Genomic DNA, 26,389 nt, shown 5'->3' with positions numbered 1-26,389 from the left:
AGATAGAAATCCCGGCGGTTCGGTCTAGATTACCACCCCGAGATTCTCTACGCTTCCCGAGTCCGAAATCCGGAAGAGGCGGAGCTTCTGGGGCCGGAGCTTCACTTCCTTTGATCGGAGCTGAAGAAATGGAGTTTCGTGGTGGGAAACCGAGGTATATGGAGACTGGGAGCTTGGCATGATCTGATATGGCACGACTAATACTATCATCTCATCATCAACATGCTATTCTCCAAGATATAGACACTGAGGCTCACCACTGTTCAACGGAGCCTATATGAATTATGGATAAGCCTAGATCATGTGTAGCTTGATGTTATTCGACCACGGTACAAGTGAGTCAAAATGATACTGGTAGTAGGATCAGATGCATTGTAGCATCACATCGAACCACAGATCCCACGCCGAGTCTGCCCCTTTTTCTAGGGCTGATCTGTTACACGTTTAAAAAAGCTTGTCTGACCTTAAAGGCTTAACTAACGGCGCCAGGTTGTCTGCCGAGAGGCGAGAACATGCAGCTTGTCATCACTATTAATATCCGTACGTTCCGGTGTCTACAAGGATCATCACTTTTATCCATCCATATCCGTCTCGCTAGTCGTTCTCTGTTCTTCGCTCTCGTTCTCGTTCTTGGATTCATGTCGATGTATTAATCATATTAATGACTGCATCTCAGAGATTATACTAACAAGTGTCTTTGTTCATATCTGCTCTGCCATTGATAGGCTAACTCCGAAACCGCCTCGATACATCATGAGACCCAGTAAAAACAGTCGAATCTCACTCAATTAGACATGATTCATGACAGTATCCGTATCAACTCAAACATTAAATTATCAAAACTAGACCAAAGAGGAAGAAGAACAAGACATTGTCTTCTCTCTCCGCTCCCCCGTTTCGTCATTGAGGACCTCCGCCATCGCACCATCCTGTCCCTCCTCCCCCTTTCTCCGGGGTATCATAGCATTTCCATCCCAAATAAGAAGTGAAATGATTTGAAATGAACTAAAGTAAAAGAGAAGAAAGAGAAATAAAACGAGTCAAAGCACCAAAAGTAAACCGATTACCTCCAATGCACGTTAAAAGCTTTCGCACGCCCGCAACATGATCCCAAAACCAGGCTGGCAAAAAAACATTACCATGACCCGAGGCCGTAAACATCTGTAGCTTCCTGATAATGCACATGTATCTCATGTCTTTTTTGTCGTATTCACAAATCGTGAATGCTTCCGAATTGCTCCCTTCCCAGCGTCATGTACACCGTTGCGGCTGCAACTTCTAGCCTACGTCAGAGGTCTACGTTTCCGCAGACCACTTCGTTAGACAAGTCGAAAGGTTGATTGCCGAGTAGTCATCGGCTACCGCATTCCTCCACAATTCTATGCTGTACACAAACAGCCCTCAATTACTCGTAGCGTCGAGGGGCACCGAACGTGTCAAGCACGTGCTCGGATGTTCGAATAATCCATTCAAGCTTGGCTCTCTCGAGGTTGGCCAGGAAAGGATCCGTGGGGAAGCCGTCCTGGATGCCACCGATGAGAGGCTGGATACGTCCAATAAGGAGCTGCATGGTCTGAGTCGTACTCTTGATCACATCGCGAGCACCCTGTTGTTCCCATTCCTAGGACGTGTTAGTGAAGGGTCGCTATCACTTAGACAGTGAGTACTTACAAAAGCAGGAAGATTCTCAGCAAAGGCTCGGAGAGCCATTTCAATCCATTCGACTTCCTCCTTGAGACGAGCGTTGGGCTTCAGATCCTTGGAGATTGTGGCAATAACAACAAGCAGCATCAAGGGTGGAAGATTCTCGAACTTGGTAGGGGGGAAGCGACTGAGGCAACGGCGGAAGATCTCTTCCTCACGTCCACTCTGGATCCACTGGATCATGGCGTCCTGGTAGCGACCCTCTTGGATGGCCTGCTCAACAATTCTGATGCGCTGCATCAAGTCGTGATCAGCCTCGGGCTCGGTCTGGTTACGCTGGCTGGCGTAGGCACCAGCAAGGGCGCTGACGCTGGAAGCGGGAGCGACGTAGTCAGAAGCCTGCTGTGACGCTTGAGGGCTGTTCACTTGCTGAGAACCACGAAGGTACTGGGGGCTGCCCATATACTGCTGGGCCTGGCTGGCGGCCTGGCTCGGAGCTTGACTGGGGTGATAGCTACCAGCGTGGCTGGTCTGGGGATGGTGCTGGTTGGAGCTGGCATAGCCATGATGGGGCATGTTCTGGCCATGCCCAACGTTCTGGGGGATACCGGAAAGTTCATGGACAGGCTGCTGTTTGAACTTGAGGAAGTCGGCCTGGAGCGCCGCCTGAGAGGCAGACATGGTTGTGACCATTTCCGACAGACGAGTGACATGCGACAGAAGCTGGTCGATCTTGGCGGTGTCGGAAGCGTGCTGGGCCTTCATGTACTCAAACTGATCATGATACTGCTGATGAAGCTCGCCTGCGACACGCTGCGACGCCTGAGTTGCAATGTTAGTGAACGTCGGGGTAAGGTGCTGAGTCAGTGTCGCAAGAACTTCCTGCTGCACGCTCGTAGCGACCGAGTTTCCAACACGGTCGGAGATGGCCTTGATGAAATCGCCAGAGCGCAGGGATCGGTTGAGAGCATGAGGAAGAGAGCTCTGGATCTCCTTCTGCACGGTAGAAGTCAAATGAGGCTGCAGCTTGTTGTCCAGAAGATCGGTAACTGCAGCGCCAGCCTTGTCGCCAATGGCAGGAATGACGAGCTCGGTGAACTGGTGGTGGATCAGAGCCTCCAGGACCTTCTGAGTGTTTTCATTCAACACCTCCGAAACCATATCAAGGAGTTTAAGCTGGTGCTGATTAAAGTTCTCGTCACGGGCGCGAATGTCATCGTCAATCTTGCCGTGAAGGTTCTTGAACGATGACTTGAGGGTCTCGCCAACACTCACGGTGAGACGAGACTCGAGTCCAGAAATGGCGGCATCCAAAGCCTCACTAGAGACAGCAGGTGTGGAGGTGTTGTTCGCGGTCTTGGCATCCTTATTGCCAGCGCGAGGTGCAGCACCGTTAGTAGCTGTATCACCCTGGTTGGCAGCGTTCTTCTTCTTCCGCGACTTTCGCTCAGGCTTCTCCGACTGAGACTCCTTAGCGGATTGGACAGGCGTTTCAGCCTCCTTCGGCTCACTCTTGGCCTTAGCTGGAGTAGTCGATTCGAGTCCACGCTGGCTAGACTCGGCTTGGGCTCCTGGGGTGGGCTGGACGTTCTCCTTGTTCGCACCGCGGTTAACGACACGAACAACGGCGTCTCCATTGCTGACTGGGGTAGGTACCTCGGCGGGCTGAGGAGCCTTGAGCTTCGAAACAGTGACGACGCCCTGAGCAACGGCATCAACACCATCAAGAACCTTGTTGTCCTTGGACCATCCGAGCTCAGTCTGCTTGACGAGGAGGCAAGCAACACCCTTGGAGTGCATGGCGTACAGCTCAAAGAGAGTGGGTTCGTCGGCATCTTGAACCATGGCAGGAGTGCCAAGAATGTCAAGACTTCGCAGAATTCCCCGGTTAGCGAACGAGTACTCACGAACACCACTAATAACAGCGGTACTATCCGGCTGGGGGATGGAAGAGTCCTGAGCAATGAGTCTCTGGATATACTCGGCCTGAGATACACTCTTGAGGTTGTACTTGGGAGCGGACAAATGCGCAAAGTAGATCGAGTTGCGCGTGGGGTGGCCAATGATAATCATGCCAGTGGCTGAGTGGTACATGACACTACAGACAGCATCCGACTCCTTGCTGTGGGGGAGGTTGAACTCCTGCACGGGCTTGCCGAGAGCAAGATCCCAAAGTTGCAGAGTGTGGTTCTGCTTCATTCCAACAATCATGTACCGCAGGGCACATCGCTTCTGGTAGGGTCGCTGCTTGTCGAGAAGAAGAACCGAAGTGGGCCAAGCCTTCTCACCTTCAGGTGTGGTGGCAAGTGTCATCAGGGGCTCTTTGACCTCGAGGTTGGTCTCGGCGGGCATGGGAGCACGCGGGTCGGAGCCCTCCTTGACAGCGGTCAGGTCTCGAACATCCCAGAACTTGACCCGGCCAGACTTGTCAAGAGAGACGATAACAGAGTCGTCCTGACTGAAGGTGAAGTCCTTGCCGGCCTTACCAGTGTTGATCTTCAAGGAGCACTGCTTGGCAAGGGTTTCGGTGTCGACAACGCGGTCGTGGCCAGGCTTGAACAGGTTGTTCTGAAGGATGTACGAGGGCCAGATGAGGTTGATAGACTTGCCGCGACCGACGGCAAAGTACTCGGGGTGGATTGTAGAGGTGCGGGCACGGGTCTTGAGAACACCACCAGGGGCATCACCCTCCTGGGAGCTCATGGGAGGTAGAGCAAAGCCATACTGCTCCATATGAGCATCTTCAATGTGATCCTTGTCACCATCACGAATCTGAACCCAGTAGACGGTGCCGCTAATGCCAGTACCGATGATGGCCTCGCGGTGAGCGCCGTCATGGTCAGTGGGTGTAACAGACATGGCGACGTTGAAGATGCGGTCCTTGGTGTCGGTGAAGATCTTGGCATCCTTGCCATCCTCCTGTCGAATAACACGCAGGCCACCCTGCTTGGACATGCCGTAGGCCATGTAGTTCTCAGTGGCGGTGTAAAGGTTTCGATCAATCTGATCAAACTCCTTCTTGAGTCGGGCAATGTCCATGATAGTCTCATCGCGGAACAAGGGTCGTGGGTCGGTGCCCTCTTCCTGAAGAGTAATAGAGATCCACGGCTTCATGGGGAAGTTAAACACCTTGACAGGCGGGATCTCCTTCTCTTCAATTACGACGATCTCGTCCTGGTCAGCGCTCTCCCAGCTCTCAGCAACACCCTGGGCGGCCTCGTCAACAATCTCGCGAACAGTCTCGGCGACATCGTGTGGGAGGGCATCCTCGAGAACTCCCTCATTCTCGCTGCGGTCAAGCTCAGCTTGGATAGCCTGGGCGGCAATGTGAGCACTGTCCTCGAATTCCTTCTCAGACTTGGCGTTGAGCATATCGTCAAGGTCCTCGGCAATTTCAGCCTGGGTCCGTTCGTGCTCCGCGCGCTCAAGTGCCTCCCGGGCTTCATGATCAACCTGCTCAGCAATGTCCTCGATAGCCTCTGCGACGGTCTCCTTGGCGGTCGAATTGTAGTTGTCGAATTCGGAGGTCGGAGGAGTACCCTGCTTCACCGAAGGGTGTGACTGCAGAGACGCCGTTCTGGTTGCCTTTCGACGGATCTGGTGAGGAGAGGTGGGAAGAGCAGCTCGGTCACTGCCAGCACCGACCGAGTGGTCATGGCGGTGGGAGTGATGGGAGTGGTGAGAATGCTGGGAAGCAGCTGGCGAGTCCTTTTTCAGAATCTGGAAAGGCAGAGCTGGTGGCGACTGAGCCATGTGGCTCTGGCTATGGCTCTGGCTATGAGGAGACGACTGGGCAAGGTTTCCCAAGAGTTGCTGGAAAAGAGCCGAGGTGTCAGTCTGATCCTGCGAAACATGGTGGAAGGAGTCGGATGCGTGCGATCCTGCGTAGGAATCGGCTGGGCGGTGCTGCTGGTTCGAGTACTGGCTGCCATGCTGCTGGGGGTACTGCTGCTGATAGCTGCCAGAGTAGCGAGCAGGCTCGGCGGGAGCCAGGTCTGGAGACTGAGGTGTAAGGTTGTTGGAACGCGTGGTCTCAGTCAGAGCGGATTGCTGCTGGTCGCCCTGGCTAGGCTTGGGGCGGTTCAACAAGTTGAGCAGATACGAGCGCGTATCGGCCGGGGGAGAACCGTTGCCAAAGGCTTGCTGAGGGTGCGGCTGCTGGGGCTGCTTGGGCTCTTCCGGCTCGTGGGCGCCTCGCATAAGGGCGGCCAAGAGACCAGTCGGGTCAGCAGAAGAAGGCGCAGGCTGGTGAATCTGAGCAGGGAGAGGGCTCTGGATGATACCTCGACCTTGCTGAGCATGCTGCTGGAATTGGTTGAATTGATGGAGCTGATGGTCCGACAGCTGCTGGTGCATCTGCTGGGGAGAACTAGGTTCCTGCGGCTGCTCTTGAGGCTGCTGAGTCTGCTGCTGCTGCTGAATGTGAGCCTGGGCCCGATTGTGAGCAGCCTGGCTCTGCAGCTGCGAGCCACCTGAACCGCTGAACTTGAGCAAGTTCAACAGATTAGCGGTGCGATCCGAGTTATTGGAAGGCATGCTCATGTTGTTGACAGGCGGCGTAGGGGCCGGCGGCATGTCGAGATTGTCCATGGCGACAAGCCTAGGGTAGCGGGAGCGGTTGCGGACTCGAGAAGAGCTACCGCGAGATTATTGTTGGGCTTTGTTTTTTTCTGAATGTGGATGATTCAGAGAGCGACAAGAAAATGGGCGAACCCAAATGGAAACGGAGCGCGGGACGAAAGCAAAAGCAAACGGGCCGAACAGATTCCGAGAGGACGCCAAGAGGAAGAATGAAAGGGGACAACGAGGGAGGGAAAAAGAAGGAAAAGAGATCAAGATGATAGAATGGAAATGAGTAGATGCGATTCTATCTTTTTAATCTTTTTTTCAATGATGAGATGAAGGTTGAGGATGAAGATAAAAAAAGGTGGTTGACGTGGGGGGAGGAAAAAAACAAAAAGTCGCGAAACCGATGATGATGACGGTGAAGTAAGGCAATGGAACGCAGAGCAGAGCAGAGCAGCCCAGCAAATCAGTGGCTGGTAGCGGTGGCAGTAACAGTAGCGGTAACGGCAGTGCCGCAGTGGTATGGTACCTCACTTTAAGCAATGAGCTAGAAAGCCAGTGAGAGGTGTGGTTTGTGTGGGAAAGCAACAGAGGTGATCCCAAGCAATTATCTGTGCACGTCTGCTAGTGTTTAGGGCGGCCTCAGGAAACAGCTTTGCGCAATATGTTTTGATCGATTGACGATAAAATTGATAACCACCGGATTACCTTTGCTGCTGGAGCCCAAAGTTGTAGTCTGTTGCCAGTGCAGAAGCCCACGTTGCCCAATGCTACAAGCAGTGCAATCCAATGTAAGGCAAGCAAGGTACCTAATGTTGAGGTGACGGGAAGGGACGCATGTTTCCACCTCACTATTCCCCGATTGCAAGGTAACGCACAGAGCTAAAGTACCTGGAGGGAGTGAGGGAGTGACGTGGTTGACAGGGGCTGGTTGGTTTGTCCTCTCTGTGTTGTATTTGCTGGTACCTCAAACTACCTAGGGGGATGATATCGGATGATGCCGTGCAATATCATCTACCAACATTATATCAAAAAGGTATATAAAACAAAGTCTGTTCTTTTTATCGAGTATTAAGCTTTCTTCTATCAATAGCATCGAATCTCAAAAGTGGCTGCTGCAATGTAAAGCTCCCTCAGCTGTGATACATACAGCCATGGATATGAGTGAACCAGTTCGGCAAGGCAAGGTAGCGCCCAGACTGCCAGCTGTCAAAGTCACCGCCTCTTCAAGTTCTATTGGCCAAGGCAATGAATCCAGATCTCAGAGACATGTACATTATTGGTGACTCATAAACCAAAGTAAAGTAGAACAGCCTGAGATTCGGTTCGAGCCTGAAAGAACTTGAGATCCTGGCTCTTGCATATGCACCTACGGGCCAGTTTGTTGCTGTGGCTTGCTGCTGCTGCTGCTGTCTGAGTGAGTCCCAACATTGTTGAAGAATCTCTGAGACCAGCCTTTCCTTTCTTTTCTTTTCCGAAACGGACATCCTTGAGATCTTCGATGGCCTCGACTTTTCATTACCTAATCATGAATCTAGCAGCTGCAGAAGCGTAAAATGGATCACCCAGTTTGATGATGGACATCTTTGGGCAAATTGTGGTTATTCCCATTAGGCGCTTTAGGTTTTGTATATGGGAAACTTAGTCAAGACTTCCAATGAGCTACATATCTGGACTGTGACGGCTACTTGGAGCAACATGCAAAAGTCTCACAATACCTTAGCATAAATATTTCGTTATTAATCATCTGACAAGGTTTGAAAAGTAAACAATAATAATAATGCAGTGTTAATATTAATCGCTGTCTCCGGTATCGAGTGCTCTTATACAACCTCTGATGCGCTGGGAATAACCGCTCAGCCACAAACAAATCAATATACGACGGGAAGGAAGAAAATAAATACAACTCCATCATCTACAACATTAAAGAGCAAACACCAAACACCAATACAACATCAAATATCTTTCTTTCTCAGTCTTTCACTCTAGCCCAGCCAATCCCACGATATCAATACCTAACCCAGAGCCTCAACAATACACTAAACCCAATACAGCATCACCCCCATTCATCACCCTCCAAAACGACGTAACACCTTTAAACCGCCACCAAATCCTCCTCCCGGGTCTCCAGTCTCCAGTCTGAGCCTCTCAACAAACCCTCATGCGCCCGCGCGCAATACATCACGATTAAACATCCTCCGTCCGTCTCCTAGGCAATCCAACGCCGCATGATACCTTCATCCATCGCATAATTTATCGCCCAGCATGTTTTGTCTTCGCAGGTAGTATGCCCACCACTCTTCACTTCCAGACACAAGAAAACTAACCATCGTGGAATGCAATGCAGTTGGCTTCCTCTCCTATTCATCCCGACCAACGCCTCGCCTGCCTTCATATTCCTCTTCTTCATCTGCACGTACTTCCTCAATCGGCCATGCGTGTACTGCTCCATCCTACTCCTTATTCTCTTCCTGACCTCGTGCAACTGGTCCGACCGATGCTTCTTCGATCTTGGCAGTAACTGGTTCCTCCCGCGTCCGATAACACCGGACGTAGCTTTTACTTCGCCGTCAGGGGAGGACCTCACGTTCAACTCGACCGTCCTCGATATGGCCAACACTACGGTCGCGGCCATCATAAAATCTGCTAGTGATGATCTAGCTGCCAGGAGGGCCGAGTGGTCGGGCTTGGGGATCGAGTGGCTTAGAAACTTACTGGGGAAGAGGGAGTGGAGGATCGATTGTATGGATGTCTATATCAGGCTTTGAATAGCCCTGCGAGACCTAATCAAGGGTCGATCATACATGGCCTCATGAGATGTGTATACCAGGCCATGCCAAGTATTCCAAGTTCTTGATAGACCCTATGTAAGCATCACAAAACATCGCTACATCACATTGAGTTCACAAACAAATCACAGGGGACCAAGAGTCTTATAAGCATAACGTGTCTATTCTCATCATATTGACCAAGATAGTCCCCATAACAGGCTCCTAATTATGTACCCTTCATGCATCATTCAAACTATCATCGCACCTAAAAACGACATGTGTATCCCTCATTTTCTTTCATCAAAAAACGAATGCGTCCTAGGTATATCCTTCGTAGCAACTTACATCAAGGCATATAAAGCATGGCTTCGCTTGCAAATTCTTAAAGCTCATGAGCCTCCTCCGAGTGCTCCGCAGCCTGTTCGGGGGCTTCCTCGTCAGAGCCCAAAGCCTCCGGGGCGGCGGACTCGGAAGTGACCTCGGCCTCGATGCTGGGTTCCGCATCATCAGCCTCTTGCTCGACTTCATCAAGGGCCTCTTCGTCAGGCGACACAGTCTCCTGAGCAGGTTTCTCCTCTTCCTTCACCGGCTCAGCCTCTTCAGATGGAACGACGGTCTCCTCTGTGGGGAGTGTCTCCTCCACAGGAGCCTCACCATCGACGGGGGCATCGGCGGCCACAATTGTATCATCTGCTTCAGGGGCAACACTCTCCTCAACCTTCTCTTCCTCAACAGCCTCAGCAGCCTGTGTCTCTTGAGATGGAATGTCAGTCGCATACTCAGTAATCTTGACCGTGGCAGTCTCAACAGCTGTCACTGTCTCGACGATACGAACAATGCGCTCCTCGCAAGTAGGTTGCTTCTCGGTCTCAGGCGACTCAGCGGCTGGTCCAGCGCCCAGTTCTCGAGGCGCGTCAACTCCGTGATATCCTTGAGAGGGAGCTGAGCAAGAAGCGCACGGGTCGACGGATCCAGTCGAAGAGCCATCGTGGCTCTGATAAGAGTTACCAATAGCAATCTGGTTGTTGTTTACCTGCTCATATTGGGCGGCATTGTTCTGAGCAGGGGTGTCCTTGACAACAATGCTTTCCTCAGGATGATAAGCCTCAACACTGCGCTCCTCCTCTTCCTCCTTGACAGGATCCGCAGAAGCAGCAATCTGAGGAGCGGCCTCGGTCGCCTGAATACTGATGGCCTGGGTCACTGTCACAGTAGGCACTTCCCGATTCATAACCACAGTCTGGAAATTCCTGGGATCTTGTTGAGGGGCAGTGTTTCCACGGATCGCCAGGAGAAGAATGAGAACACTCAGCAAGCCAATCAAGATGTTCTTCTTGTCCTGCATGGCTACACGAGCAGACTCGGCCAGTAGCTCTGGGAGAGTAGCACTCTTCATTGCCTGGCGACGTTCCTCAGCGGTGGGTACTCGAGGGGCGGCATGCGCATAATCGGGCGCGTGGCTGCCGGCGGCAGAGCGACTGCGCTCAGCGTAATGTTGTTCATTGTGCTGTGGCTGTTGTTCGTGGAAAGATCGCTGGGACTCCTGATAATGTTCCTTGGGAGCAGGAGCATCACCGTAGATCTCCCTGTACCTCTCCTCCTCTCTCCTCAGACGCTCTACCTCATCATCCTTGGAGTCGACGGGGTCTTCGGGGGCGATAGATGACTCTTCAGCCTCCAGGTTGGTATCTTCAAGGTGAGAAGGCTCAGGTGTAGGTTCGGAATTTCGTGCTTCCTCTGCCAGACTCCTCTCACGCTCTTCCTGAAGGTGATCGTCGATATCCTTCTCGAGCTCTTCAAATGATCGGCTCTTTTCATCATCCTGGTCCTCAGCAAAAGACTCCTCGACATCATCGGCGGGCTCCTTCATGGACTCCTTGGTAATATCAGCGGAGTGCTCCTCAGCAGGCTGGGTGTCGTTCGCAATGTGGCTTTGGTCATGATCCTTGGTATTGTCGTGAATAGATGCTTCACGAGCCTCCGGGACATCATGGAGAGACTCTTCATGATGAGAAGGCTGGTGGTGAGAGAGTTCGTGGTGAGAAGGCTCATGGAGTGACTCGTCGTACGCTGACTTGTCACGAACGGATTCCGCATGTAGCGACTTGTCGTAGCGAGAGTCCTCATGACGGGATGTATCATGACGAGAAGTATCATGGTTCTCCATACGTGACTTTCCTTCGCTCATATGGCTCACATCCTCGCCATGGTTACGAGACTCTCCCCGTCTTCTAGACAGACGTCCTCTCTCCCTCTCCTCAAACTCCCGATGCTCCTCATCCAATCTGATATACCTTTCCTCCTCTTCAGCTTCCCTCATCGCCAACTCTCTTTCCTGGTCAGCTTCCAGAGACACGAGCTCGTGCTGCGATACAGCGTCGACAAGAGGTTCGATCTCGACATCAACCCGCTCCATCTCCTTCCAACAGGCTTCCCAGGCGCCACCGCGGATCAGACCATTGCTGGCATACACCTTGACGCGGAAGACCTTTGCACGACCGAGCGACTCATAATTGATGTCCGACTTGCATGTCTTGCACCAGTGTGTAGGCGGTGCGTGGGAGCGACGACTTGATCGGCGCTCCTCTTCCTCTTGCTGTTGGTATTCATCCTCCTCACTCTCCTCCTCTGATGATTCTTCTATCGTCATCTCGTTGGAGGGACCAAGATAATGGCCACACTCTAGGATACGAGCACGACGCCTCATGGGAAGGTCAAGAGCCTCTAGCAGCCTCTCCTCGAGAACCTCGTAGTCGCTCTGAGGGTGTGGCAGGAGGATACCACGCTCTACAGTGGTATCTGCCATGCGGTCTTGCAACAATCGCCAAGCATCTCGTATAGCCTTACACTCCTTGCTCAGATCATCTGCATCTGCATTCTCGAGGACGTCACCCCACGGCCACCGTAGCGGAAGCAATGTAACGTGAAGAAGGACAAGGGGCGGTGTAGATCGCTTGAAACGGGGCGGTGTCTTCTTAGGAGAGTACTGCTCTGAGAAGCGAGGAGAGCCAAGTCGGGATGCAGAGAGAGGTGCTCTGCGGCTTGATCGAGGAGAACCAATTGTTGAGCCTGGAGGCGATGACATCTGCATGGCCTTGACAGAAGAAGGTGATCGGAAGACAGGACGAGGGTTGCCTCGGATAGTGGGGATAAAGTCTTCCTCTTCCCTGTCATACTCTGAGAAACCGGAAATACCAGATACACCTGAGACACGAGGCGACCTGGTCATCCGCGACATGGCATCCTGAGCCTTTCTGTTATCAGTCTCCGAGACAGATCCCATTGAGCTGCGAGGACTTCGATCACTGAAAACATCGTCTTCGTGCTCATGGTGGGAGCTATTCTCAGCAGCCTCGTCTACACCGCCTCTCATACCAGCAGTCGACATTTTTGGGCCTGGGCGAGTACTGACCGACTCTGAATGAGAGATGTAACCAGTATCTTCTGTTCCAGAGTAGCTATTCAACGACTCGCGCTTCTCGTGGTTGTCGATCTGTGAAGCAATGTCACGAGCAACTCCGTTGATAGCTTCGGAGCGACCAGAGTGTCGACGGCTTGAGTACTCGGATCCTGAGGAGCCAGAGGACTCACGCCGAGAGGCTGAGCGGTCTGACTCGGTCTCAGAAAAGCGTCTCTCTTCGTTGACTTCAGTAGAGGCTTCGACCTCAGCTTCAGCAGATTTGTCCTTATCCTCTTCGATAGGTTCGTCCTGAGCGGTGGAGTCTTCGGCAGGAATGTTGTCTGTGGGGATATCTGCCGAAGGGGTGTCCTCGGTTAGAGTATCCGCAGGCGTGGCCTCAGTAGTAGTAGCGTCTTCGGCAGGGGTAGGATCCTCGTCGTTATCTTTTATATTGTCTAATGACGGCTCTGTAGCTGTAGCTGCTGTGTCGGCTTCAGCTTCAGATGTAGCAGGTACAGCTTCGTTTTCTGACTCTGTTGCTGGCTCCTCAATTGGTTGTTCTGGCTTATCTCCAGTGTCGGCTTGAGCTTTGGCTTCCTCTTTTGGTTCAGCTTCAGGCTCTGATTCGACTCCTGAGTCGGCCTCTGAGTCTGATGACTCTTGATCAGCTTGGGCCTCCTCCTCGGTCTCTTTTGGTGTTATAGTAGATTGATCTTCTTCTTTAGCTTCGACCGTAGCCTCGGCCTTTACTTCAGTTGGTAAGTCGGTGTGGTTTGTCGTATCAATGTCGTTATCAAGCTCTTTGGCAGGGGAGTCGTTCTTTGAATCGTGGTCTGTTTCCACTTCCACCTTTGGCTCCTCGGGGGCCCTTGTATCGTTATCGTCCATAGGATCGCTCAAGCAAGATGGATCAACATGAATCTCGAAATCGAGATCCTCAGCCCTGTTACGTCGGGGCATCTGAGGGTGAGGGCGGTCAGTGATTTGTGCCTTTTCGTATGTGTGCCTCGAGTATTTTAAGTGACACACACACGAACGGTAAAAAAGAAAAGGGGATGGATATTGAAGCGAGGAAGAGGAAGAAAAGAGAGAGAGAGAGGTCAAGGGGTCTTCCTGGAATCGTGCAGATATTAGTCTGTACTGTAGGTATCCCCCAGACAGACGCTGGGCTTGTGTGGCAGCGGATGGTTGGTCGAGGGCGTTGGGACTGGCCCCGGTCATTGTTTACATTGGTTGCTGGGTCGACAGCGTCTGTGGACGTTGATCCCTGAGCGGGATGTCGAGACAACGGTCAGATTCGCAAACGGAAAGTGGCTGAGATTCATAATTGAGACTGTAAGTGATGATGGTGTTTAATTTGTACATTTTCCTTTTGTCTTTGCTAATTGATTTGTAGTTCCATTTCGTTGGTATTTTATCCCTTGTGAGAGAGCAATCCACAAGCTCTTAGCTCTCCCTATTAGGTAGTTAGTGGGCAAATAGAGGTGATGTCATTCCATTGGACAACACTGGGTCCCATTCTGATCGACTACTGAGATGCCCAGCAACGAACAAACAAACCCTTGCTGTTGGGGCTTTATCTGCAACATTTATCACGTCAGGCCACGATTGGGTGATACTATGATATAACTCCTTGGTTTGCCCCTCCATTTCGTGACCCGAGCCTTTTTCAGCAAGTGTCACCTCCAACATCAAGTTTAGGGTAACCTCCACTCCCAGGAACGGCCCGTCGGATCAAGGTGTGTTTCACTTCCATAGATTGCCGCATTCCTCGATCACCAGACTATACACAGCATATTCTTGTGTTGCTCTAAATTGTATAAAATTGAGTGATCGCTAAAGACTCACTGTTCGGAAACCATACCGAATGTGATACCAAACTGACACAGCGTTGGTGTAAAGCAACTACCTTAGCAATGAGCTGCCTCGTTTTTGTCCGCCAAAAACATGAAAAGTAATACTTTCTCATCCACTACTGTCCCTCCACACCCGTATACCCACAACGAGAACGAATCTCGAGGCAGTCTTTACCCCTGGGCAGACCCTGAGGATCACTGACCCCCAAATGTGTTTGCCACACCGGACTCCAACACGAATCCTCAGTCCCCAAGTCCTTCCACACACGGATCTGCATCATCTTCGTTGTCATACAAATCGAAAACTCCGTCAGGCAGTACGGGCACATGCCATCTACCTGACGTCCAGGGTTTTTGATTGCCTCACAGACGCATTCGAAGAACTCATCGCTTCGCCTAACAGGTGGAAGTAGCCACAATGCTCTAGCGAGTTGTATTGTTTCCCGCTGGAAACCAAATTCCGCATACCGCTTCCGGCACGAGAAGAAGGCTTTCCAGCCGAAGTCTGACATCCCCTGATGTGTGCAAGCTTCAAAGCGGTCGAGTTTGTGAAGTGCTATCGTCCCGCCTCTCAGGGTGTTGGTGAAGGTCCATTGGTTGAAAAGAAGATATTGACCAGCGACGAGCTTGGGATGAGACTCAAAGTGGCTTACTACTCCATTCTTTTCCGAGGGGTGTATTTCCAAGCATGGTGAGAAATCAGTGCGGTATGGCTCTAGGAGACTCTTGAGAAACGATTTCTGCCGGCGAGTCTTCTTTTCCAATCGGTGGTATATGAGGCTCATCCGTACGTGCCTATGTCTTATTAACAAGGCTCCAGCTCTGAATCGCCAAAGGTCATTTGCATCCCAACCTGGTTGGTCCCTCAATGGAGGCCCTTGCGGTTGTTGGTAGAGGTCTTCCTCTTGAAATTCTCGGAAACGGAGCGTGTCTTCAGCAAGCCAGGCATTAGGAAATTGTCGTATGACAAATGTTTTGTACTCCCGCTTTTGCTCAAGTGTCAGTCGAGAATACGGGACTGTTCTGTGTTCTAGTAGTACTTTTATCCCGCGACAGGTTGTTAGAAGACACAGCTGACTGCTTGCTGGGAGGAATTCGTGAACGATGAGCAAGATATCGGCGGGTAGGTTGAAGGAAAATGAGTCCGAGTTGCTCTTTGTCTTTGACAACTGAGACCCGCCTCCGCAAATCCAGCGGCTTGACATATCCTGAGTCCAAGCCATTGTGAGAGACGAGGACGCGGCTTGCTGTTGGAGTCGAAGGCTTTGCGTATGTCTCTTCAGTGGGAGGGTGGAAGTAAAAGTGAAAATTAAGGGAAGAAAATGGCCGCGTTCATTCTTTTATCTTAAACCTGCTTATATTATTCACTTAAAATTTAACCAAAAAGAAAAAGAAAAGTATAAAAAGAGAAGTATATAATAAAAATTTGGGTTATGATTTGGTCAAGATAGAGTTAAGATTATGTGTGTAATCAAGTTTAACGCACCAGCCATACAGGAGATGCCAAGTTATTGATATAGTAAGATTCAGGCGTTCCAGGTCCAATCATACTTCCTGTGAGTCTCCTTGAGAACTTGAATAGCCTTCTTGTAGGCACGATGCTTGATGTCCCGCTTAACCACGATATCAGGGACTATAAAGTTTAGTGTTTGAATTCGGGAGAAAGTTTGGTGACTCACCTTCCAAGTATCCATGGAACAGATCTTTCTCATGCAAGATCTCTACTCTCTGAACTTCTCTTTCGCCGTCCTCGTTGTTGATTCTCTCTGCGAACTCAGTCTGTTCTGCAACGAGGATATCGATGCCAGGAACGACAAGGAGAATCCTCTCTGGCAACGATTCCTTTTCTGAAAGGACAGGACTCAGCCTTGGATCCTCAAAGTGTTTTGCTCTTGCAGGTGCTGCATATGCGTCGAAGAGAGGCAAAAACACTTTTGCCGGGTCATTCTTGGGCATGTTGTCTGGATGCGGTTTCTCCCAAGGACTCAGACGGAAGTCAATAACAGCGTAGAAAGTTGTGATGGCCTTGATAGCAGTAGGGGATGGAGCCTGACAGCCTTTCTGCTGAGTGACCGCGAAAGCCAGGTTTCCTCCGGCAGAAAAGCCACTCGTGGTCATTAAAGTTGGATCTGCGCCCCAGCGTTCTTCGGCGTTCTCTTGTAGCCACTTGATTGTTGCATCAGCATCGTCAATGGCCGCAGGGAAAACATTTTCCGGTGCCACGCGATAGTCAGCATCAACAACAATGGCCCCTGTTTGCTCCGATACCAGTTGATCGAAGTATGCATGGCCCTCTGGCAAGCCACCCATGAAAGCGCCAGCATGAAAGTTTACATGAAGTGGCCTGAGAGCTCCCCCCTTCCCAACACCAGGAGCCTTGAAGATCAATGCCCGAACATAACGACCCGGCGCAACATTGAGAAATTCAACAGTGTATGAGCGATATAAAAGACATGGTATCGTGGCGACGGAGTATGTGAGGAGGGCAGCTGGTTGAAATACTAGCAACCGCCAGCGCAAGGCCCATGGTATATTGCGATAGAAGATCGCTACCAGGCTGGGCCGAAACCAAGTATACAAATGGCGGACGATACTGGAGGCCATTTTCGACTTTTGTTTCATTTATAATGGCGCAATAGAACAAAGGTGAAGTTCGGATTTGCGGCTGAAATGCAGTAGAACAAAAGCATCGAAAGTTGTAAGCGGCCCAACATCACACCGGTCTTTGTATGAGGAAGAGCCAATCAACAACCACAGGCCAAGAAAAAAATGGCGTCTCATCGAAATGATATCTATCACATTTCAGTGGTGGCTTTCACAGATCGAGCCCGCTCTATCGAAGGTACTACTCACGCTTACAAGTGTTACTCGAACCTCGAGCAAAATTAAGCTGCTGGTGATTATCAATATATCTGTATCTCAAACAAGAACAGTTTCAAAACAAGCCACACATTGAGGAATGTATGTACAGTTTCCTGCATGTAATTTACATCCCAGTCGCCACTCAAGCAGCCGTCAACATACCGACATAGCATCCCTATCCTTGCAGCTGCATTCTAGCGACCCGATGCTCCGGGTCTATAAATTAAGCATAAATGAGATGCATCTCAAGATCTCCCAAGGAAAAAGCAAAGTTTGACGGCTCATCACAAGGTGCAAGACTGAGAGTGTTTGTGGGAATAGATATTCAAAACTATGTATAACCAAGCTTCACAAAGTCAGCTCGAAAGCCCTCGGTTGCACCAACCAAAGTAACAGGCGCAAACAATCCCAGGTACTCCATATACTCGTGTATTCTTTAGATAGACCTCTTTAGTCACCCTTCCGGCCCAAAGATTAAGAACCCAGTATAGAACGCCATGCTACGCTATGTCAAATTTCCAATATCCAAACTCCTCCACCCGATCAAACCGAACCCAGGTTGAACGTCCATATATAAAGTAAATTAACACACTGGTTGAAGTTATGGCTCCTCAGCCACAGGTCGTGGAGGTTCCATAGGCGCATTTGGTTGCCTGTTACTGGAGCCTCGAGTTCCCGGCCGATGGCTGTCCGTTTGACCAACGAGGTGTTCACTCGGCCCATAGAATCCATGCATTTCTTCGTTCACAATGCTGAGATTACTCTGACCCAGAGAATCACTTCGAATTCGTGGTCCAACCGACTGACGCTGAGCTACAGGACGTCGGCTCGGGACACTAGCAATACTGCCTGATGACCTTCGCCTTTCATCTTTTGGGAATACCACCGATGACGGAGAACTCGGCAGTTCTGGTACATATGGTGTTGCTTCTAGCTCTGCCGTGGGATGGGCACCTGCCATCACTCCAGGGGAACCATCAGATCCTTCCGAAGCATTACTGTAGTTCCGAACATGGGTATACGTCCCGTGTGAATCTGTACTCGAACGGTTCCTCGTCGACCCAGTAAGTCTAGAGATATGGCTCATTCGATGTTGTTCGCCTGCAGCTACGGCGCTGAAGTAATCGTCCCTGTTACCCATTGCATCAAAACTAGCATGTCTGCTGGTGTTGCCACTTCCTGGTACCGCGTGGTAACCGCTACCTCCTGGCGTAGGCTCAGTAGAACTGTGGTCTGCACTGGCGAGACCGAATGGTGAAGTTGCTGCAGAGTCAGGGCCGGGGTTTCGCGGCCGTGGAGGTATCAGTGATGGGTGTATTAATGGATCGATGCTTAGTTCATCGACGGCCGAGTCTGCTGTCTTGTACTCCCGTGTCTGTCGAGATTGGCTATTTGAGCCGTTGGATTTGTCCGATGTTTTTGGTGTGGCGACAGCGGCAACAACCTTGTTCAGATGGCGGATGATGATAAACGCCGCCACTAATACGATAATCAAGAAAGCCACAGAACCGGCAATAATACCAGCCAATGCGCCAGTTGAAAGGCCTCCTTTATCGCCGTTGTCATCGTCAGATAAGCTCGTTGGGCTGACTTTGGGAATTGATGAAGGGAAGTATTTTAGAACTGCCTGGTCGTTATCTTCCCCAGCATTTACCGTCGGAAGAGCCGTAGGAGCTGTTGGTGTTTCGACGGTCACGGCTGTCGTCTTGTAAGTCGTTCGCTCCCCCCTTATTGTCGTTGTAATGACCATAGTACTTGTGACAGTTACAGGATCAGAAGAGTAGCACTGGTTCACGCCGCATGCCATTCCATTCGGACAGCAGCCGTAGCTCAGTGATGACGGACATAAATACTGGCTAGCTGGACAACCGTACGTATATGCTGATCCAGAGGGCGGTACACAATTATCGGCTGTCTCGCAAAGGTAGCCGTCAGGACAACAGCCTCCTATGATATGTGAGCCTTGTTCACAAACGCTTGACATTCCCAGAATACGAACCTCCATAGACCGGAGCGCAAACATGCCAGCCTATTTTTGTTCCACACGTCGAGGGTCCCTTCGTTGTCGCTTGGCAGCTCTCTTTGGCGCAATCATAGTTTTCTGGGCAACATCCTCCGTCCAGACTCGACGGGCATAATTTCATACTCGTCGCACATTGCGCTTCGGCTCGTCGAGCAAGACCCGCTGGCTGTGTGATTTGCGCCTCCTTCTCAATACGATGAACGCCATCATGTCTTCTGTAGTCGGCCGCCTCGACACCCAAAGCCCAGAATGCACCAACGACCGAGGTAAGGCAAAAGCTACACCCCCAGTTCCTCATCTTGTGCGATCATGGAACTGAGGGGAAATGCGACAGCGGATCGAGATGGTATCGTTCAGCCGTGAGGGGCGCCGATCATGAGCAAAATGTAACTCGGATAAATGCAGCCTCTTCAGGCTGGGGGTTGTCGCAAATCAACGGATATAATCTGATTGATAATCGCGGGTTTACAACGGTCACAGATCGGTTCGAGATAAGATCGCCGTGAGGATGGTGTCGAATATTCAACCGTTTCGTAACAAAATAACCAAAAGCAATGATGAGAAAGAGAAAAGGAGAGAGCGTCAGACAAAATAGGAATGTTCCTACTGTCAGCAATGGAGGCCTTAGAGGCTTGTCAATAACCGGGGTCTGAAGATGCTACGCCACGAGTGAGCAGTAAATGCTTCACTCGTGCCAGACGATCTGTAGGGCTGAGCGAAAAGCCCACTGAAACCGACTGCACGGTTCGTTCTGGTTGGGCGGTCAACCCAAAAGCGCAGCACTGGTGAGATTGCAAGAAATAGCTCCTCTTAAGGTAATAATAATCGTGGGCCCAGCGTGGAGTCTATGAAAGCAGGTGAAATGGAAACGGTGAGAAGTTGCACGGCGATGAGCAATATCCTACGGATAAGCAATAATGAGCTTGACACGCGGCTCATTTTCTCTCGCGGGGGCTGCTCGAGCTGAAACATAGCAGAACACCATAGGCCAAGAGCTTCAAGACGATCGATCGGTGACAGAGCTGCGAGAGAGCACCCATATGCGTGGTATTGCATTGTGGCTCGTCATCTTCACCAATACCATCGCTCGAGTCGCAGCTGAGGCTGTGGTGCAGCTCATGGGATTCGCTGGGCACAACGCCATGGTAGCTCAACAGCGAAGCCCCCTCGGTGCTCTATTTCTATACCATCCCTCAAGACAATGCAGTGTCTCTCATCTCACGATTGGTCGGCCACGGATTTCTCAAGCTCTTAGTGGCCGACTGTGAACGGAGAGTGCATTGTTTGGAAGCATATGGTGCGCTCAAGTGCATTGGCGTTGCTACCGTGGCAGCCATTCAGCGGTCTTGTTCGTCTGACAAGTATACAAGGCCACGAATCAAGTGTTGTATGGAGAAGGGAACCCTGTCCATAACGACAGAAGTTCATTCAAATCACCGGGGATTGGGGGCCGACAACTTCGGGGGCGGAGGCATATAATAGTAATGGAGAATACTGATTCAGTTGAGAGATGCTCATGAGGTCAAGCTGCTTTGAAGACAGCCGCCCTTCGCTGATACAGACGAGTATTGTGTATTTGAATAGGATTCTTCAAGGGATAATGTACTCCGTATTGTGCAGACAAAGACCCAGTTGGGCGATCCTAGGCCCATTTGTAAAGTTCCGACAAGCGATGCCCTCCGGCTGTCCTCGTTAAAAACTTCCTTGTCGTGAGAGCAATATGCTGGCCAGGTTGACCGATGACCGTTCCTAAGCGGTCAACCTCTGGTAGCCTTACGATCGCCAACTAAAGCAACAGACTTTTATCAAGCAAAATTAGCTTGGCGGTCAGAAGGGGCATCTGCTTTAAAATTTGATGCCTGGTTTGAGATGGCTGTTGACATCGTGAGGTAGCGGCGGTTTATCCTAAAATAGAGTCTTTTAGTGAGCACGAACAGGCTGGACTTTGGTGGTAGGTGGAGACCTAATTGGAGCCCGTCTTCATCAGCAGGACGCTCAAAAAGATTGCGGACCTCGGCTTTCTGTGGAAATGATCAGAAAAAGAGGCATTTTCGTTAACCTTAATAACCATAAAGAACGTCATTCTGTCAGTGCGCAAATAGTCGCAACCTTCAAGTGAGTTCTCGGGGAGAAGTCCAAGGCCAAACAGAGTAGTAGCGGCTGCAGATGGCCAGGAGTCTAAGTTGACCACCCATTACGATCATAAGATTGAAGGATGGAGTAAGGTACTCGGAGAGTAGCATTATCATCAGCCCAGATTGTGCAAGTGTTGACTCTTCCCCACTTCGCAAATGCTTGTTCAGAGCCAACCTGCCAACCCAAACCTAACCAAACCTCCAAGGTCTGGCGCTCATGTCATGAAGTTGGGCCTCCCAAATATCGCATGGATGCTCGACAGTTGGGTATCCATACAAGGCAGCAGAGAGTACCCGGCCGCTGCCCGCGCTGCCAAGAATCGTTAGGCCTCTCAAGGGTCCTGCGACGTTAGCTGCATGCCGGTGCTTTACCAGACGCCACTTTCTAGACCGGACGAGAGCTATCGTGGCCCCGTGGCCAAGATGCACTCGAGCTTCACGATCGGTGGCTGCCGCTGATAAATCTCGCCCATTAAGCCTCCGATTTGCTTGGCACTCTACGCTCAGACATTGACAATAAAGTCGCCGATGGCTTCTAGAATTGGCAGGTAGGTACATCAACGCTGGTCATCGACATCGTCAACGTCGTACTTGTAGCTCGTGTTGCTGAATTCATCTCCACAGATGCTGAATTTAGAGCCTTGCCGATCAAAGGCGGAATTAAAGGTTCCATGAACTTTATTTGGCGGACGAATGATTCGTGCTGTTCCTGCGCAAGCGAACCGGTCACAATCGACCCAGAACCTCCCCTCAGACTCATCGCGGGGGGAAGTGATCACCCCTTGTTGTGATCTTCCTGAGGATTCCCATTGTCCTCAAAAGCGTAGATCTCAGACCGATGCAGCATTTAAACGGGAAGCGTTGCGGCGTCCGGCAAAGCACGCGGGGGCGGGAAGGGTATGGCGTCGGATGCTCTCAGTGGCTTGCTTGGCCTGGGCAATTAGCCAGGTTTCTGGTTTGCCGCACCTGTCAGAGCGAGTCGCCCATCACCATCTGGACCGAAAGCGGCCGAGTGGCAGCCGGATGGTGCTGGATTGGCAGTCTCATTACCCCGGATTTTCCAGCCCGCCGGGGAAAAGAATGCCAGGGCCATGTGGTTTTGGGTCGTGGTTTGCCGCTTTTGAGGATGTCATTTGGGTGGCTGCAGGGACACGAGGTCGGTGCTTGACTCCGAATACTTGATTGAGTCTTGGGGAGCTGGAGAGGGTTACATTGATAACGTCCAGTTCCTCCTGTCAATTCTAGAACTTCTGTCTCTGGGTGGCGTTGGACGAGAGGAGAGGAGAGGAGAGGGTCGCTTTTCATGTGAAGGAAAGTCACCTGCTGTAGACGAGCGGGGGCGTGGATTCGCATTTGTTCTGCACCAAACGGGGAAAAAGACTCATACTGTATGGTGACTGTGCGATAATGGATAATCAGGATGGCAAACACAGTATGAATCCACCGGGCTCCATACCCCGATTCTCCATCCCACCGCAAAAGCTCTCAGTTACCCCTGCAAATTCATCCCATGGTCCCATTCTCATCCCCCCAAATCTCCAGCTCTCCGCAAAACAAGGAGCAGCGGTTACAAAATTCTTTCAGGGCACATTTCTGATGCTCTCAGTGCTACTACTTGCAGACCAGCGCCCGTAACCCCGCAGGCTAGCAAAAGGTAGCTTTGCCCAGACTCGGGCAAGTGTCGTAGCCAGGGCCAGGGATCCATGATTGTCGTGGATGCTGAAAGATCACGATGGTGTGTAGTAAGTGACGAGACTGGCAAGGAGGGACCTTCTGTTAGACGGTAGACCGAACCATGACGCCCCAGAGACGCACGAGGCATCAATTTTGATCCCTTCCATTTCTTCTTTTTCCCCTTCTTCTCCCCCCCCTCACACGTCTTGGTCCTACTCATAATCCTGCTCCTGGCCTCAATTTTGCCTTTTAAACTTTGACCATTGTCTCTTGTTTGATTATATCGTCATATTTCGCCCTAGCCAACGTTCGTGACCATCTATCTCCCTGGACTACTGCTTGTTAAATATCACTACCGATCTCCCGCCTCCGCTTCAATTTCTCCCCAGATCCTCGGCTCCTTGTGGATTTTATTTCCCCCTCTTACTTCCCCCACACGCAGATCAGTTATTCAATTCAAAATAGTCAGTCAACGGCTTGTTTTGCTTCAATATAGCATTCAGCAACTGGTTTTGTGCTGAGACTGTAAATCTCGAAACGCCTCTCACCAATACCCGCAAAGCTCATGCGCCACCATCTCAATTCCTGGATGGAAACCGCATGATTGACTTTGTGATCCTTCGATCATCTATATTCGTCACCACATAACAGCCACGATGTTGCTGTACACCAGACTTGCACCACCCAAGGTCCCTAAGAAGCGCTCGCGCGCAGGTATGTGAACCATTCTGGAAGCATTCTGTCACACAAGCAATGCTCCTTATTCTAGCTCATTGGACATGCTAACTCGGATGTTTTTGTCGTCGCACAGGATGCAGTTATTGGTAAGCCATTGCTATTCTCTTCTTTCTATATTAGCAATTAACTAACATTTCATCTAGTAAAGAAAAGGTACACAGCTCACTCCGCATGTGCAGTCGACAGGATACTGACTTGCTGCTATAGAAGAAGAAATGTGACGAGATTCGACCTGCATGCGCCCGATGCCAAGAACGTGGCCAGGAGTGCAATTACGAACCTGTCCGACCTCGTCAGAGGCGTAAGCGTGAAGCAACTGTTCCCTGCTCGCCATTTGACACAAACTCTTCCTCGAGCTCGGACAGGGCAACTCATGTTTTGGATATCCATGCCACCTCCGAATGGAACGACGATGCGCATGATAGATCAGCTGACGAAGACTCACTCGACGACACTCCTGTTACGACCCAGGCTCCAATACCCAACACTTCTCTCGTCAATCGTACTGCCAGCATATCCACAACTGACCCTTCTGACTGGGCGGCCGCGGACCTTCCTATAATTTCACCTCTCGACTCGGTTGATTTCCAACTGCCCCCGTTCGATGATTCCAAGTATGTCGTTCAACACATTGAGAACGGAGAGGAGGATATCGAAGAGATTGTTCGCCGGGAGTCCATCACCATCAATATTCCAACAACAACGTATGCCAGCACATACGCAGCCGCATACGCCACCCCTAGCCCTTCACTCGCTATGATCGCGCCTATCCCCACACAATCTCCTCGACTTGAGTTCTGCGCTCCGGTATTCACAGAGTTCTCCGAACGTACCAACCGACGTGCACTTGTTGACCATTTCTGCAACGTTCTGTCGCATCTCATCGTCTTCCGTGAAGAGAGTGGCAATCCTTTCCAGCAGCTTGTTCTTCCCTTGTGCCATGAGAGCCCTGCTGTCACCAACGCTGTTTATGCTCTAGCGAGTGCTCATCTCGAGTACCGTGGGGTTGAAAACGACGAGAAGAGTGTCTATTTTCACAACAAGGCTATTCAGGGTCTGGCGCGGCTGATTCAGAAGGGCTCAAGCGCAAACCGAAACGAGTTGTTAGCTGCCATCATGCTTTTGGTGTATTATGAAGTCGTAAGTTGATCGATTAACTTGAATCTTTGGCCCATCGGCTGATACCTTGCAGCTGGTACAAAAGGGTAGGTCCAATATCGTGGATGGCCATCTCAAAGGCGCCATGACCATCATGAGCAACAATGGAACTGCCACTGACCCAACTGGCGTTTTCCTGGAGCGGGCAAGTTGTATCCGATGGGATCAGTGAGCAACTGGCTGACGATTTTCAGGCATTCCGTTTCTATGATGTTATTGCGGCACTGTCATTTGGCACTGCTCCTCTCTCTAGTGCTCCAGGCACAAATTATCTTACACCTTTCCCTCCTCTTGATTCTTGTGGCGCCACATCCCCCTTGGGCAGTGTCGACACTCTGCTGGGCATGGCCACTTCTTTGTGGCCAATCATCCATCGACTCTCCAACCTCTTGGCACTCAAGGATCAGCTTGATGTTGCTGTCGCAAACGAAGAGGTTTCCAAGGTTGCTGTCCTCCGAACTGAGTTTGAGACCTCGGCAACGGCTATCGAGGCGGCGTTGGAGGACTGGCATCCTGCCGTCCCCGAAAACTCTGTTCTGAACCAAAATCCTGAGGAGTTGAGCCCTGAGCAAACTGCAGAAAGGAGCCGTCTGCAGAGTATTCTCAGTAACGCTTTGTCTTATCGCCACTCTGCTTTCGTCTACCTTTACCGGACCATTTACAGCTACCCAAGAAGACACCCACTCGTACAGCGCCATGCCCATATCAGTCTGACCCATTGTGTCGGAACAGTCAGCAATACTGGTCCCATGAGTGCTCTTCTCTGGCCACTGTTTGTTGCTGCTTGCGAGGCCATTACACTAGCTGATCGTGAACTTGCCCGCCAGGCATTCATTGCTATCAACCGCCGGCAAGGCATGACAAATATTGACCGCGCATGGACTATCGCACAAGAAGTCTGGCGACGTGCGGACAAGGCCGACATGCTTCAGCAGCAAGAAGAGGCGATGATGATGGGTGTCAGGAGTGGGGGTGATCTCTGGAGAAGAGTGAGTGCCGATATGGGCGTAACTATCGTTTTTGGATAGGAAAGAAAAGGAAAATACGGACGAGTCATACGATAGCGACGACAGCGAACTGGCGATACCCGTTCAGCAATCATTCACAGCTGGATATTATTGGAGTTGAAAAGGAATGGGAAGCGTAGTGATATATACATATTTTGGAATGGTTGGGAGCACTTGGATTTGCTTAGGTGGCATTATGTGGTGATTTTAGGGACGGTTATCTGAATGGAACTCGACTGTATCTGTATGGTATATATGAACGCGATGAGATGTATTTTACAATGAAGCATGAAGAGAATATGTGGATGTTGACAGCTGCTTGTCTGTTTACTTACCCACTTGACGTCCTAGAGCACCATGGATGATATGCCTGTTTAGTGGACCTCGATATCATTCGCCACTTGTTCAACAGATTTGGGAGCTCTGTTTCATCGGGCGATGAAGCTGCGGGCAGTGCATAATGATCTGCATGAGCTTGGCATTGACGATGGAAGGCCATGACGATTCATCCTTTAAAGATGTATGTTCCAAAAGGCTGAGGAGCGGTGTTTGAGT

General features: G+C 50.8%; 8 protein-coding genes across 8 annotated transcripts; 2 read left to right on the top strand and 6 right to left on the bottom strand.

Annotated features, from left to right (window-relative positions):
- Nucleotides 1-624: 624 nt before the first annotated feature.
- Nucleotides 625-7,053, bottom strand: FVEG_09729 (hypothetical protein). The gene is made up of 2 exons (XM_018898791.1): nucleotides 1,672-7,053; nucleotides 625-1,621 (listed from the first exon to the last, which is right to left on the bottom strand). Exons 1-2 carry the CDS (start codon nucleotides 6,232-6,234, stop codon nucleotides 1,406-1,408), a joined length of 4,779 nt encoding a protein of 1,592 aa, XP_018756729.1. The 5' UTR covers nucleotides 6,235-7,053; the 3' UTR covers nucleotides 625-1,405.
- A 1,493-nt stretch (nucleotides 7,054-8,546) lies between these two features.
- FVEG_09730 (hypothetical protein) lies at nucleotides 8,547-8,978 on the top strand (the record flags this gene model as incomplete). Its single annotated transcript, XM_018898792.1, has 1 exon — nucleotides 8,547-8,978. One exon carries the CDS (start codon nucleotides 8,547-8,549, stop codon nucleotides 8,976-8,978), a length of 432 nt encoding a protein of 143 aa, XP_018756730.1.
- A 146-nt stretch (nucleotides 8,979-9,124) lies between these two features.
- Nucleotides 9,125-13,536, bottom strand: FVEG_09731 (hypothetical protein). Its single transcript, XM_018898793.1, has one exon. It carries the CDS (start codon nucleotides 13,339-13,341, stop codon nucleotides 9,364-9,366), a length of 3,978 nt encoding a protein of 1,325 aa, XP_018756731.1. The 5' UTR covers nucleotides 13,342-13,536; the 3' UTR covers nucleotides 9,125-9,363.
- Nucleotides 13,537-14,353: 817 nt separating this feature from the next.
- On the bottom strand, nucleotides 14,354-15,460 carry FVEG_16649 (hypothetical protein; the record flags this gene model as incomplete). Its single annotated transcript, XM_018905887.1, has 1 exon — nucleotides 14,354-15,460. One exon carries the CDS (start codon nucleotides 15,458-15,460, stop codon nucleotides 14,354-14,356), a length of 1,107 nt encoding a protein of 368 aa, XP_018756732.1.
- A 303-nt stretch (nucleotides 15,461-15,763) lies between these two features.
- Nucleotides 15,764-16,841, bottom strand: FVEG_09732 (hypothetical protein; the record flags this gene model as incomplete). Its single annotated transcript, XM_018898794.1, has 2 exons — nucleotides 15,764-15,870; nucleotides 15,917-16,841. 2 exons carry the CDS (start codon nucleotides 16,839-16,841, stop codon nucleotides 15,764-15,766), a joined length of 1,032 nt encoding a protein of 343 aa, XP_018756733.1.
- Nucleotides 16,842-17,700: 859 nt separating this feature from the next.
- Nucleotides 17,701-19,865, bottom strand: FVEG_09733 (hypothetical protein; the record flags this gene model as incomplete). Its single annotated transcript, XM_018898795.1, has 2 exons — nucleotides 19,099-19,865; nucleotides 17,701-19,046 (listed from the first exon to the last, which is right to left on the bottom strand). Exons 1-2 carry the CDS (start codon nucleotides 19,418-19,420, stop codon nucleotides 17,701-17,703), a joined length of 1,668 nt encoding a protein of 555 aa, XP_018756734.1. The 5' UTR covers nucleotides 19,421-19,865.
- A 1,576-nt stretch (nucleotides 19,866-21,441) lies between these two features.
- On the top strand, nucleotides 21,442-26,186 carry FVEG_09735 (hypothetical protein). The gene is made up of 7 exons (XM_018898797.1): nucleotides 21,442-21,805; nucleotides 21,882-23,645; nucleotides 23,743-23,755; nucleotides 23,813-23,822; nucleotides 23,877-24,809; nucleotides 24,862-24,972; nucleotides 25,022-26,186. The coding sequence occupies exons 2-7, from the start codon at nucleotides 23,588-23,590 to the stop codon at nucleotides 25,853-25,855; spliced, it is 1,959 nt and encodes a 652-aa protein (XP_018756735.1). The 5' UTR covers nucleotides 21,442-21,805; nucleotides 21,882-23,587; the 3' UTR covers nucleotides 25,856-26,186.
- Nucleotides 21,815-22,350, bottom strand: FVEG_09734 (hypothetical protein; the record flags this gene model as incomplete). Its single annotated transcript, XM_018898796.1, has 2 exons — nucleotides 21,815-22,053; nucleotides 22,224-22,350. 2 exons carry the CDS (start codon nucleotides 22,348-22,350, stop codon nucleotides 21,815-21,817), a joined length of 366 nt encoding a protein of 121 aa, XP_018756736.1.
- Nucleotides 26,187-26,389: the final 203 nt, after the last annotated feature.

Source organism: Fusarium verticillioides, chromosome 1 (assembly GCF_000149555.1).
Source record: "Fusarium verticillioides 7600 chromosome 1, whole genome shotgun sequence".
Classification (NCBI taxonomy): Eukaryota; Fungi; Ascomycota; class Sordariomycetes; order Hypocreales; family Nectriaceae; genus Fusarium; species Fusarium verticillioides.
Note: the sequence above shows the minus strand (reverse complement) of the source record. Positions and strands in the feature narration are given on the sequence as shown.